General features: G+C 34.0%; 1 protein-coding gene and 1 long non-coding RNA gene across 2 annotated transcripts; both read right to left on the reverse strand.

Annotated features, from left to right (window-relative positions):
• Nucleotides 1–2274: 2274 nt before the first annotated feature.
• LOC110643998 (proline-rich protein 4-like) lies at nt 2275–3750 on the reverse strand. The gene is made up of 2 exons (XM_058146749.1): nt 2810–3750; nt 2275–2746 (listed from the first exon to the last, which is right to left on the reverse strand). The coding sequence occupies exons 1-2, from the start codon at nt 3633–3635 to the stop codon at nt 2553–2555; spliced, it is 1020 nt and encodes a 339-aa protein (XP_058002732.1). The 5' UTR covers nt 3636–3750; the 3' UTR covers nt 2275–2552.
• A 2457-nt stretch (nt 3751–6207) lies between these two features.
• On the reverse strand, nt 6208–8940 carry LOC131179354 (uncharacterized). Its single transcript, XR_009148389.1, has 3 exons — nt 8743–8940; nt 7224–7287; nt 6208–6601 (listed from the first exon to the last, which is right to left on the reverse strand). It is a non-coding gene; the product is annotated as an uncharacterized LOC131179354 (long non-coding RNA).
• Between the last annotated feature and the right edge of the window lie 5546 nt (nt 8941–14486).

The following is a 14486-nucleotide window of genomic DNA, read 5'->3' on the forward strand; positions in this document are numbered from 1 at the left end:
ATATAATTAAATCTAACGAAATGAATTTAAATTAAAAATGAATGAAAATTGTATTTTCCTAATTGATATAATTTTAAATAGCATTTTTGTTTCATTTTGCTAAATTATATGATATTAGTATTAATATTATAGTTTGGATTAAAATTAATAAAAATAAAAATATAATATAAATTTAAAATACAAAATATAAGGATTCTTTTCGATTATTATATATAAAAAAATTATCTCCAATTACACTGGATTAGACACATGCTTTATAGCTAGTTGCCGAAAGCTTGATCACCCAGCGTTTTGTTGGTGGTCACCATAGGCTGCTGGGCCACGAAATCAATTTATTGGTTTTCAAGTTGCGGGCATTAAGGCTTCGGGTGGGACATAGAGGGAAGCTTACAATTTGTCGGCAAAAAATTTTTTGGCAAAATTCTATCAACTTAATGATAGATAAAATTAGCGTCTATTTAACATTATTATTAAAATTATTATTAAAAAATTATTTTTTAAATATACTAATTAAAAAGTATTAAAAAATAATTTAAAATTAAATTTAATAAATTTTAATTATAAAAATATTAAAATAACAAAATAATTTTTTTTAAATTACTTTTTTTAATAATATCTAAAATAATATTTTTATTCAAAAAATAAATTTTAACTTTTAAATCCAATGCCAAATAGGCACTTAGTATATATATATATATATATACTCTTGCAATTTCAACTGTTACACAACTGAGATTTTCTTTTGGCAGTTGAAATATACTGACCCTGCATATGGCAAAGGGTGGAACTAGAAAATTATATTTAGAGGGTCAAAAATGAAAATTAAAAAGAAGTTAAATGAAATTTTAATAAAAATATAGAGATAAATAAAAATGTAAAATATTAAGAGATCGAAATTAAATAATATAAAAAAATAATGAATAAAATTTAAATAAAAATACAAAGGCTAAAGAAATATGAAAATATTAAAAAACAAACATTTACTTAAAAAAACACGAGAATGTGCAGATAAAATTTTAATTTTAAAAATTTTGAAGGGGCAAACATTAATTCTTTTTAAAAAATGTAAAAATTTATAGGTGAAAATGCAATTTTAAATAATTTTGGGGGGCCATAGCCCGAGTAGTTTCGCCCCTGCTTTTTCCATAATTTCTTTGATGTACGATGAATTTTTTTTTTTTTTAGAATTTACACATACAAGTAAATATTTCATTGGTGTCAAAAAGAACTCGTTAAACTCCATTTATGTAAGTTTAACCAAAAAAGAAAAATTGCAGTAAATTGACAGACAAATGTAAAACTCAATTAATTCTCATGACATGGCCCATTTATTTTGGAATGTCTTAGTTTTGAAAATTATAAAATATTTTTAGTGAATATAAAAGTAATATTCTTTCTCTTATAAAGAAGCTTTCATTTTAATATATAAAGCAAGTTTTACATGATTATAAGAGATGATAATTTATTAAATATTTGACTCAATAGAATTCAATTAATAAAGAAAGGAGTGACTTTTTTTAATTAATGAGAGTTAATTTGTTCTTATTATTGGGAATCACTTTAAGAATAACCAAGTTAATTTAAAGGAATATTTCTTTAAAATCATTTAAGAAAAATTTAATATTAATATGCATAAATTAATTTGAAAATGTTCCTTATTATTATAAATACCAAAAAAAATCAATTGAATATATGTGTGTTTTTTAATTTTTTTTAATGGGAAATTTAGAATTTGATCCCTGAATTTTACTCTATATTATATTTGAGTCCTTAGATTTTAGAAAATTAATTATTTAGTTCATAAATTTTGTACCATATTATACTTTAATCTTAATTTTTTAGAAATTAATTATTCAATCTCTGTAATTTTTATATATAGAATAATTTAATCACTATATTTACAATAATATCATCCATTGACAGAAAGACTAAATTATTCTATATAGTAAAATTAGTGTGTTTTAGTGTAAAATCTAGAGTCTAAATAATTAATTTCAAAAAAATTTAAGGATTAAAGTATAATATAGTGTAAAATTTATGAATTAAATAATTAATTTCTCAAAATTTATGGACTAAAATATAATATAAAGCAAAATCTAGAAGCTCAACTATATTTGGACAACTTTCTGTATGGCTTGAATGATTTATTGAAATATATATGATATAGACAAAATAAAATGTTTTCATAAGAGAAGCTTCCCACTAACTTAAAAATGGTGATCATGTGGCTATAGCAATTTAAAAACTGAATGCAGCCCATTACAACGAACAAAGTAAATTAAAATTGCTATTTTGCTTATTTCCGTGCGTATTCAAAGGATAACATAAATTTACAAACTAAAATGAAAGAAAGCAATACAGAGAAGCCTGCTAAGAACTATTCCTTACATTGAAGGCTTTTTATTATGGTAGTGATACTTTATGCCAGCAGTGTAAGATGCAGAGAGTGATATTCATCCTACTTGTGCCATGCAAGGATACTGCAGAATATATAACATATAAATGAACAGAAGAAAATGGTGACAAGGGATAACTAGAAGTGGGGGAAGTACTTAATTTGGAGGAAACTTGGGAAGAGGAGGGAATGGCTTCTTATGATGAAATGGAGGGATCTTTGGGAAGGGAGGAAGAGGCTTATAGAATATTGGTGGTTTAGGTTTCTTAAATATTGGAATAGGAGGAGGAAGTGGTTTCTTAAATATTGGAATTGGAGGAGGCAATGGTTTCTTGTAAATTGGAATAGGAGGTGGAAGAGGTTTCTTAAATTTTGGTATTGGAGGTAATGGTTTCTTGTAAATTGGAATAGGAGGTGGAAGTGGTTTCTTGAATATTGGAATGGGGGGAGGAAGTGGCTTCTTAAATATTGGAATTGGAGGAGGCAATGGTTTCTTGTAAATTGGAATAGGAGGTGGAAGAGGTTTCTTAAATTTTGGTATTGGAGGCAATGGTTTCTTGTAAATTGGAATAGGTGGTGGAAGTGGTTTCTTGAATTTTGGTATTGGAGGAGGCAATGGTTTCTTGTAAATTGGAATTGGAGGTGGAAGTGGCTTCTTGTAAATTGGTATCGGTGGAGGCAATGGTTTCGGCGGCAGTGGTGGAAGTGGGGGAAGTGGCTTCTTGTAAATTGGTATCGGTGGAGGCAATGGTTTGGGCGGCAGTGGCGGAAGTGGGGGAAGTGGCTTTTTGTAAATTGGTATCGGTGGAGGCAATGATTTTGGTGGCAGTGGAGGAAGTGGGGGAAGTGGCTTCTTGTAAATTGGTATCGGTGGAGGCAATGGTTTGGGCGGCAGTGGCGGAAGTGGCTTTTTGTAAATTGGTATCGGTGGAGGCAATGATTTTGGTGGCAGTGGAGGAAGTGGGGGAAGTGGCTTCTTGTAAATTGGTATTGGTGGAGGCAATGGTTTTGGTGACAGTGGTGGAAGTGGGGGAAGTGGCTTCTCATAAATTGGAACTGGAGGAGGAAGCGAGATTGGAGGGTAAACTTTTGGAGGCAGCGGAGGAAACTCCTTACCAAAGAACAATGGATGATCAACTACCTCCTTTGTTTTAACATCACCATAGCAAAAGGTGGCAGCAAACAGCAAAGAAACATACAAGCACAGAAGTGCTTCTCTAAAAACGGAGAGAATCCTCATTGGAACCAATCTTGATGGCTCCCTGAAGAAAATCAAGAACACCACAAGACTCAATTTAGAACCTTTGCAAGCTTCAATATTGAGGGTTGGGGGAACTGACGAGGGACTTGATGCATACAAATACCTTCTTATATAATGTATTTAAGGAAGTGATAGAGAGGCTCAACTACACCTAATTAAGGCCTCAAATGCTGGAAACAAGTGAGGATTTTAGTAGCAAACATTAATAATTAATATTAACATTTTCCTAATTTGGCGGCTGCTTTGTTCATTCATAATGGCTCTATCTAATTTTCGCATTGTGGACATAAATGCTGGGCCAATCAACAATTCTTCGGCTTAGCATTGTTCATTTAAGTATAGCAGCACGAGTATGAATTCAGAATTCGCATACGATAATTGATTCTGATTTTTATTTCTTTGAAAATGAAATTTTATTTAATTTAAAAAGAAATTTGATAAAAAATAATTTAATTAAATTTTTGTAAAATTTTAAATTTCAAATAGTGTGATAATGTATTTGATGTCAACGTTTAATCCTTTCAATAGATAAGGGAAAGTTATTGATTTATAGTTTTTTTTTTAAATTACTATTTAATCCATATATTTTAATAAAATTATTTATTTATTTTTATATTTTAAAAAATATATTATTTAGTCCTTATAAAAATTTTTATTAAACTATTTAGTCCCTCTATTAAATTTTCACTAAAAATAATTTTATTATTTAATTCATGTAAAAATATATGAACTAACTAATTAGTTTCACTAAAATAAAAAGACTAAATAATAATATTTTTTTAAATATAAAAATTAATTAATTAATTTACTTAAAATAAAATGTCTAAAAAATAGTGTAAATAGTATGAATAAATAATAAAAAATTTAACGGAGGAATTAAATAGTTTAATGAAAGTTTTTATAAAAATTAAATATTATATTTTTTTAAAATATAAAGATTAAATATTTAATTTTATTAAAATATATGAATTAAGCAATAATTTTTTTTTAATTGATAAGGAGTTATTGATTTCAGAAATTTTGGGAAGAAATGAGTAATTTAGTATTTTAATTTTATGTATTTGATCATTATATTATTAATTTCATTGTGTAACGATCATTTATTGATTTTAGAATTTAATCTGAAAGACTTTATCTTGTTAAACTCTGAGAAATGGGAAATCATTCAACCAATGATTAAATTCAATAATCAATGATCATTATTATTTTTCATTTTTTGAACTGCAAGACAATTGCATTACACGGCCAAAATGGGCATCCGAGCAGATATGCATTATTAAATTCTTGACAGTTTTTTTATTGCATATGTGCGTACGTCATGATTGATGAAGGAGCATCGACAATTAATGCAGAGAAATTATTCTAAATATTCGGTGCATGTTTACTATTACTCGTAATATTATGAGTTTTGCTCTTCATAATTCATGAAGTAATTACTCTCTTCATCTTAATTCAAGTAATGTTTTAGTAAATTTTTTCTTCACTTTATTTGTTATTTTTTAAAAAAAAATTAAAGAATTAGTGTCATTTTTTTAATTTTATTTTTATTTATTATCATTATTTTTAATTTATTTATCTCATTCTTATTATCTTTCTATTCCAAGAGTACTATAAAAAATATTTTAGTCAATTATTAATTTTTGTTTTTATAATGAAGTTGTCCCATCATTTCCTTATTTTTTGTGGAAAAAGTTTTAGAAAGCATACGACATGAAAAGTTTTTTTCTTTTTTATATTAATATTTATATTTATATTATTTTAAAAATATTTATTCATATTAAATTATAACGATTGAATGGTACACATTATGAGAAAAATAATAAAAACAATAATATAGGAAGGTAATAAATTCAATTTCAGTTTTAATTTGTCTTTTAAAAGGTTATGTTTGATTCATTTGTAAAGTTAAAATTTGAGTATTTGGTTTAAATGAAAATCTATTTGAAATTTGTAATAATTAATTTCATGAAATTTATTATAAATAAACCAAGTTTTATCAACATTAATAGAATTTATAAATGAATTTAAAACTTAAATTATATATATTTTAAGTGATAACATTTTATTATATATTATTTTATTTTATTCTATTTTATTTTATCTTCTCATTTATTTTCTTTCATTTTGTCTATATGACAAACATACACATATATACAAATAGATATAAATATAGGTATGGACACAGATACTAATACAAACAGATATAGACACAAACACAAATAGACATAGTCATAAATACAAATATAGACATAAATATATATAGACATAGAAGCAAATACAGATAAACATAGATATTGTCACACCTTACCCCTACATAAGGCATAACATGATCCCATAGAATACTTAATGAACTACCGAACTTCACCTACCGATAACTCTTTAAGTATCATACAAGGGATTTTAAAACAATTTTCTTACATTTTGGAAGTGGTGAGCATTTTAGTGAGAATTAAAAACCATTTATTCAAAGCTTAAGGACTAGTAAAAAAATTTTGTCCATTTAATTTTTGCCGCAAATTTTATAAAAATTTTGACAGAGTTTCCTCTGTATTTTGAGAAACCAGTTCTTCAAAGACCTGTAAAAAGCACTTCCAAAAGTTTTCCACAACTCCCAATCTCCAATAAAACTCAAATCAACCCAATTCAAATCACTTCAAAGCAATTTCCACAATTTAATCAAATTTGGTCATCACAAAATTTTTAATACTTCATTAGCAGGGCATAAAGCAGAAAATTCATATTTACAAATATTAAATTTTCAGAAGCAAACCCAAAATAATATTATTACAATTTATTTACAACTGCTCAACTTTCATTGATACATACAACATTTCCATATTTACATCAAAATTATCTACAAGGGTATAAAATAATACCCGTACAAAAGCTTGATGTAATCTTTAACTCAGTAGCAGCTCACTCTGCTGCTTTTTCCTTGCTCTTATCTGCGACAGCAAAATAAGCTATCGCTGAGTATAAACATACTCAGTAGTGCACAATAAAAATTTAAAATGTAATAATTAAATCATTCATTGCCAAACATAATTCAAATGTTTCTCAAACACATTTCAACAATTATCAAAGTTCCTAATAACACCATTTTGTCAAATAATCTATTAAACACAGTTTAGTCAAACAATTTCATAACACAGTGTTGCCAAAGTCATACACAACTTAAGTCATGACACAAAATTTCCGATCAATGCCGTGTTGTACACCACGACAAAGCAATCTTAACCCCATTAATCAAAGTCAATGAGGGAGGTGGCTAGCTAGCTAATGAGTACTCATCCGATCTACAACCTCAACTGGCAAGCCAGAGAGGGAGGAAAATAAACGATCTCAACCCCATAAATGGAGGAGGAATAATAAGTAACTGTCATGCTAAGTGTGAATCAAAAATTCGTTTCAAACATTTCATTCAAATATTGCATACAAAAATCAAATCAATTTCCAAAGTTACAATTTGATCACAAGGTGGCAACACAAAAGTTCATAAATTCATAATGCGTAATAAATCAATTTTTCAAGGATAAAATGCTTAAATAGGGTTTATTGTGCACAAACCTCAAGCGAGTCGTCCCTTAGCCTCGACTCGTTTCCTCGGGTTCCTTCCCGATATTATTTTCAACTGAAACACAAAATTTTACAATGTTTCAGTACTAGAACTTAACATAAATCCCAAAATAAATTTTAACTTTGCATTTACCTATTTCTAATGTGTTAAATTCGACGTTCTCGAAATTTTGTGTTTCGGGTTACTATTCACTGCACTATTTAAGTCAAATAGTTGACTTTCTAAGGCTTAATAGGTATGGGAACTCCAACTTCACCCACATACCACATTTTGGTCACTAAACTTATTGGTTTTGGTCGTTTTTTCAAAGCGTAGGTCATTTTGGCAAAATTGTCAATTTTCGGTTTTGGTGTTCCGAAGTTACACTGTTCCATTGGTCGATCTACTGTTGGAATTTGACAAAACTTCCTTCATAGAAAATGTTCCTTATTGTCTCAAGTGTATTCTCATTTTTGGATCACCCCAATCGGAGTTTTGTAGATCAAGTTATGGCTAAAATAATTTTACTGTTCACGTGCACTGTTCATACTGGTATTTTGGGTTCTGGCAGATTTTGATCCAATTTTGGTCAGTAATTTGATCAAGTTAAGTTCATAATTTGGTCTAACTTTCTTCATATGAAATGTTCTACTATGTCTTAGGTTTCCATCGGTTCAAGAATCGTCTAAATCCGAGTTTCCTAGAGAGAGTTATAGTCATCCAAACCTTACTGCTCAACTGAAAATCTGCAGAGTTGTAGGTTTGGTAACTCAACTTTGCTCAATAATTTTAATGGGTTAATGGCATAATTTGGGGTGATGTTCTTCATGAAAGTTTTAGGTCTATATCTCCTCTAATCCCTGGCCAAATTTCAGGACAATTTGACCTATCTAACTCGAGTTTTGACCAAATGAACAGTTACTGTTTATTTGGTCAGTTTGGTGCAGTGGCAGCCTACTCTCATTTCACTTTGGTCAATTGTTTCACCAAGTTTTAGTCAGTTTTTGGCCATGGTTCCTCAATGAAAATTGTGCTATTTTATGTCTATTTTCATCCCCAATTGGTGGCATATCAATTAGACTTGTAAAATTTGAGTTTTGGTCCTTCAAAGTGGGTTTGGTCATGCTGCCAGCAGCATGACCATTTACCTCCGAATTTAACTTAGTTTCCTATCATTCCCACGCAAGTTATTTGGTCATAATTGACCATTATTTCACTTCACAATAGGTCCAACATGCCATTTATGCATTTCTCCAAATTTTGGTTCATAAACCCTAACATTCAAACCCTAATTCACTCAAATTGTGCAATTAATCACACTTAATGGTTTTAATGCTAATCATTCAACTAAGGAAGGTTTCTAAACTCATTCAAACCCATTAAATTCATGCAATTCATACTCTCTTCAACCAGGCCAAATTTCAGCAATGGTCATTCTCACATGTTTATTTCATTTAATCAAGTTCTGAGCTCACTTTCAACCATCACATATGCATTTAAATGGATAAATAAAGAGTTTAGCATACTAACCTTTGTGTAGCAATTTTCTTCCTCCTTTCCTTCAAATTTTCCTTCTTTCTTTCTTGCTCAATCCTCTTCTCAAGTTTCCTAGATAAGCTTTAACTATGGTGGCTAATTTTTCTATGGTGAATTCTTATGATTTTCAAGCTCAAAATTGAGCTTTAATGGAGTTTGTGGAGAGGGTGAGGGTGAGGGAGAGAGAGTGACGTTTTGGAAGAAGAATATTTGTGTTTTATTTTTTTTTTCTTTTCTTTTCTTTGATCTTATCCCCTTTTTGAAGACCAAAAATTTCCAAATTAATAAAATAAATCAATTAAGCCTTTATGACATCATACATGATGCCATCACTTTGACTTTTCCATCTTCTTTCTTTTTTTCTTCTTTTTTTTCTATTTATTTTTTTCTATTAGTTCTTTAATTTAATTCTCGATTCTAAAATTTTCTTTTCTCCAATTTTATTTGACAGTTAGGTCAGGAGTCAGCTCTCGGGGTCAATTGACCAAATTGCCCCTCGCCGGTTCATCCCGGTTTGCAAATAATCCAATATTTCTTCCGGCTCCCTGACCTAATTATTTGACTGGCTTAACAGTTCTTTTTCGTGATTTTCTCTTTTCCACTGTGTTCATAAGGGTCCTAAGGACCGCAGCGTCACTTTTTACGGTTCGAAATTTGAGTTTAAAACGACTTCGCAGTCGTTCCCGAGGAGGTCACTCATCGCTGTGACTCTCGGCTCGTTTAACCTCTTATGTTCTGTTTTTCTTATTTATACTTAACTAATTGGACATTATTAATTATTTGTGTTTATGGTTTCTCTGGTTGTCTTAAGTGTGGTTCTAATCCCCTTAATTGTCCGGACCGACACCGGTCACCGGAACAGTGAAATATACCAGGCTATACAAATAGGGGTGTTACAATTCTCCCCCCCTTAAAATAAATTTCGTCTCGAAATTTTACCTGGTATCAATCTCTGAACAGCTGTGGGTGTTGTCTCCTCATGTCCTCCTCTCGTTCCCAAGTAGCTTTTTAGCCTGAATGATGGTTCCACAACACTTTTACCAATGGTATCTGCTTGTTCCGTAGCTGCTTCACCTCATAAGCCAGAATCTTTATGGGTTCTTCTTCATATGTGAGGTCTGGATTTACTTCTATCTCTTCTACTGGTAATACATGAGATGGGTCTGATCGATACCTAATCAACATAGACACATGAAAGACATTATGTATCTTTTCCAACTCTGGAGGTAGTGCCAACCGATATGCCAAAGGACCCACTCTTTCCAATACCTCATATGGCCCGATAAAACGAGGACTTAGTTTCCCCTTTCTGCCTAATCTCATAATCCTCTTCCAAGGAGAAACCTTGAGGAAAACTTTCTCACCCACTGCATACTCAATATCCCTTCTTTTCAAATCAACGTAGGACTTTTGACGGTCTGATGCAGTTTTAAGTCGACCCCTGATCACCTTGATTTTCTCTTCAGTCTGTTGAACAATTTCAGGTCCAATCATTTTTCTTTCACCCACGTCATCCCAACACAATGGGGTTCTACATTTCCTGCCATACAAAGCTTCATATGGAGGCATCCCAATGCTTGATTGGTAGCTGTTGTTGTAAGCAAACTCAATCAAAGGCAAGTGTGTATCCCAACTACCCTCAAACTCAATCACACAAGCCCGTAGCATGTCCTCCAAGATCTGAATCACCCTCTCGGATCGCCATCCGTCTGCGGGTGGAATGTCAGATCTTAAGTTCAATCTAGTTCCTAGGGCTCTTTGAAGACTACCCTGAATCTAGAAGTGAACCTAGGATCTGCTCGATACAATGAATCGGCACTCCATGCAGTCTCACAATCTCATCGATGTACAATCTGGCCAATCTATCTAAATTGTAGTCCATTCGGACTGGCAGAAAATGAGCAGACTTAGTTAGTCTGTCAACAATGACCCATACTGCATCATGACTCTTCTGTGTCCGCGGAAGTCCCATTACAAAATCCATTGTTATTCTTTCCCATTTCCATTCCGGCACTGACAGTGGATGTAATAACCCAGTTGGTACTTGATGCTCTGCCTTTACTTGCTGACAAGTTAGGCATTTTGACACAAACTCTGCCACATCTCTCTTCATACCCATCCACCAGTAATGCTCCTTTAGCCCTCTATACATTTTTGTACCACCAGGGTGCATAGCAAAAGGAGACTCATGTGCTTCCTTCAAAATGATCTGCCTAAAATCAACATCATTAGGAACACATATTCTGCCTTGGTGTAGCAGTAAACCATCATCTCTTATTGAGAACTCTAGTTTCTTGCCCTGTCGAACTTCTTCCATCAGCTTCTGATATTTCTGATCATTCTGAGCAACCATTCTAATCTGATCAATCAACACTGGCTGTACATGCCATGCAACTGCTGTCTGCCCATCATCATTAATTTCTAAGCTAGCATGCAATGATCTCAACTCATGCACCAAAGACAAAGGAGTAACCTGTAGACTTGCCATAGTCTTGCGACTTAAGGCGTCAGCCACAACATTAGCTTTCCCTGGCTGATAGTCTATCAGACAATCATAGTCTTTTATCAACTCTAACCACCTCCTCTGTCTCAAATTCAACTCTTTTTGGGTGCCCAAATACTTCAAACTCTTATGATCTGTGCAGATGTAACACTTCTCCCCATACAAATAATGTCTCCAGATCTTAAGAGCAAATACAATGGCTGCAAGCTCCAAATCATGTGTCGGATAATTCCTCTCATGCGGTTTCAGCTGGCGTGATGCATAGGTAATAACATTTCGGTCTTGCATCAACACACAACCTAACCCGTTGTGAGAAGCATCGCTGTAAACTGTATATTCTTTACCCGGTGTGGGTAAAGTCAGGACTGGAGCCTCTGTCAAACATCTTTTCAATTCATCAAAATTTTGCTGGCATTTGTCCGTCCACTGAAATTTCACATCCTTTCTAAGTAGCTTGGTCAATGGAGATGCCAACATCGAGAATCCCTTCACAAATCGACGGTAGTATCCAGCTAAACCTAGAAAACTGCGAATCTCTGGGACATTTCTGGGTGGTTTCCAATTAAGGACAGCTTCAATCTTGCTAGGATCTACCTTAATACCCTCTTCTGATACTACATGCCCCAAGAAAGATATTTCCTTCAGCCAAAATTCACACTTCGACAATTTGGCATATAGTTGTTTCTCTCTCAAAGTCTGCAGTACAATCCGCAGATGTCTATCATGCTCTTCTGCATTCCTCGAATAGACCAATATATCATCAATAAATACCACAACAAACTGGTCGAGGTATGGTCTGAAGATAGTGTTCATCAGATCCATAAAAGCAGCCGGAGCATTAGTTAACCCGAATGGCATAACCAAGAACTCATAATGGCCATAACGGGTTCTGAAGGCAGTTTTAGAAATACTCTGCTCTTGTACTTTCAGCTGATAATAACCTGATCTCAGGTCAATTTTGGAGAACACAGCTGCACCCCTCAACTGATCAAACAAGTCATCAATGCGGGACAATGGATATCTATTCTTTATTGTCACCTTATTCAACTGCCGATAATCAATACACAAACGGAGAGTGCCATCTTTCTTCTTTATAAACAACACTGGCGCTCCCCAAGGTGACACACTAGGGCGGATAAAGCCCTTGTCAAGCAGTTCTTGCAACTGCACTTTCAACTCTTTCAATTCTGAAGGTGCCATTCTGTATGGTGTTATGGAGATTGGGTCCACACCAGGCATAACATCAATTTCAAACTGCACTTCTCTTTCTGGAGGTAATCCTGGCAATTCTTCAGGAAATACATCCGGAAAGTCACATATAGTAGGGATGTCCTCCAATGTTGGACTCCCTACTTGGGTGTCTATCACATGTGCCAAGTACGCCTCACACCCTTTTCTAATCATTTTCCTGGCCAGTGCAGCCGAAATGATGTTTGAAGCCAATAACTGCCTCTCCCCATGTATTACTACATCACCATACTGAGGGAGACCAAAAGTGACTGTCTTCAGTCTATAGTCAATCATGGCGTGATGCCTGGCTAACCAATCCATGCCCAAGATAATGTCATAATCTCTGAAGGGCATTTCAATTAAATCAGATAGAAAAGTGTGTCCTTGGATCACCAAAGGACAGTCTCTATATAGCCTATTTACCCTGACCTCTTGGCCTAATGGACTAGTTACTAGCACATCATAGTCCATTGGTACACACTGAATAGCAGTAGAGCACATCACACTAGCACTAACATACGAATGTGTGGAGCCAGGATCAAATAACACATACACATCTTGGTCAAGGATGGAGAAAATACCAGCTACAACATCTGATGTTTCAGCCTCTTCCCTCTGACGCATGGTATACACTCTAATCCAGTGCGCCACCGATGTTTGGCCGTTAATAGTGCTTTGACTTCCAGGAGTGTTACTAGGACCCCTACCTTTGCCTCTGCCTCTAGCAGCTGACTGTGACCCTCTAGGTGCAGAGACTTGGGCTGATCCTTCAGATGTAGTGAAAGATCCAGACCGGCACGGACTAGTGCAATCCTTAGCGAAATGTCCGCTCCCTCCACAGTTAAAACATGCACCAGTAGCTCTGAAACAAACCCCACCATGAGTTCTACCACAAGTTTCACACTGCCGGACTGATAGAGCTCCTCGGGTGTCTGGCTGGTCTCACGACTGCACCGGGGTGGTCGTTGGCCAGAAAATCTGCCTCTGCCAGATCTACGGGAGCTGGATCCCCCAAACTGTTTTCTCTTTCCTGAACCACTCTCAGATGCTTGCCCAGTAGTCTTTTCAGCCTTTTCTTTCTCTTGTGTACCCTTTTTTACTACCCCTTCTGATTCTATTCTTTCTAATTCCAGTGCATGTGAGATCAATTCAGCAAAATTCTGATGTCGAAAACCCACTACTTGCATTCTCAAATTCTGCCTTAACCCAGACTCAAACCTCTTGCATCTATCTCTGGGGTTGGAGACTAAGCTTCAGCATTGTGGCTTAGTCTTGAAAAATCTCTTTCATATTCTGCTATAGTTCGGTTCCCTTGTTTCAAACTCAAGAATTCTTGTAACTTCATGTCCACATAAGCATCGGGAACCCATTTCTGTCGAAACTCCCTCAAGAAGTCTGTCCATGTAAGCACAGGTGGCTCAACCAGGCTGTGGGGGATGGTCTTCCACCATTCAAAAGCATCCCCTTGCAACAAGGAAACAGAATACTCAAACTTCAATTCTTCTGTACACTGTAGCTTCCTGAAAACTCGTTCCATTCTTTCTAACCACTGTTCTGCCTCTAGTGGATCCACAGTGCCTTTAAACTTAGTGGCCCCAAATTTCATCAATTTTTCATATTGCCGAGCTGAGGGCTGTGGTTGTGCTACAGGTACTGGCATTTGAACTGGGGATGGCACATTACCCACCATTTGCTGGAAGAATGCAGCCATCTGCTGTACAAATTGAGCAGGAAACTGCGGTGCTGGTGCAGGAGCTGGAGTGGCTGACCCACTCACGTTCTGGAGTGCTGGGGCTTCCTCTTGAACCTCAGCCTCAACAGAATGTTCTTCGGAATGATCTCCTCCTTCCATTCCGTTTTCCCAAATTTTCTACTTCCTGAGATTAAACACAAGGAGGTTGGCCTCCATTAGTGCATATTCATGATGTAAATATGTCATATGTATCAATTAAAGACACTTGAGCAGTTGTACTTATCAAAGAAATATTCACATACATAGTCAAAA

This window comes from Hevea brasiliensis, chromosome 1 (genome assembly GCF_030052815.1).
Source record: "Hevea brasiliensis isolate MT/VB/25A 57/8 chromosome 1, ASM3005281v1, whole genome shotgun sequence".
Classification (NCBI taxonomy): Eukaryota; Viridiplantae; Streptophyta; class Magnoliopsida; order Malpighiales; family Euphorbiaceae; genus Hevea; species Hevea brasiliensis.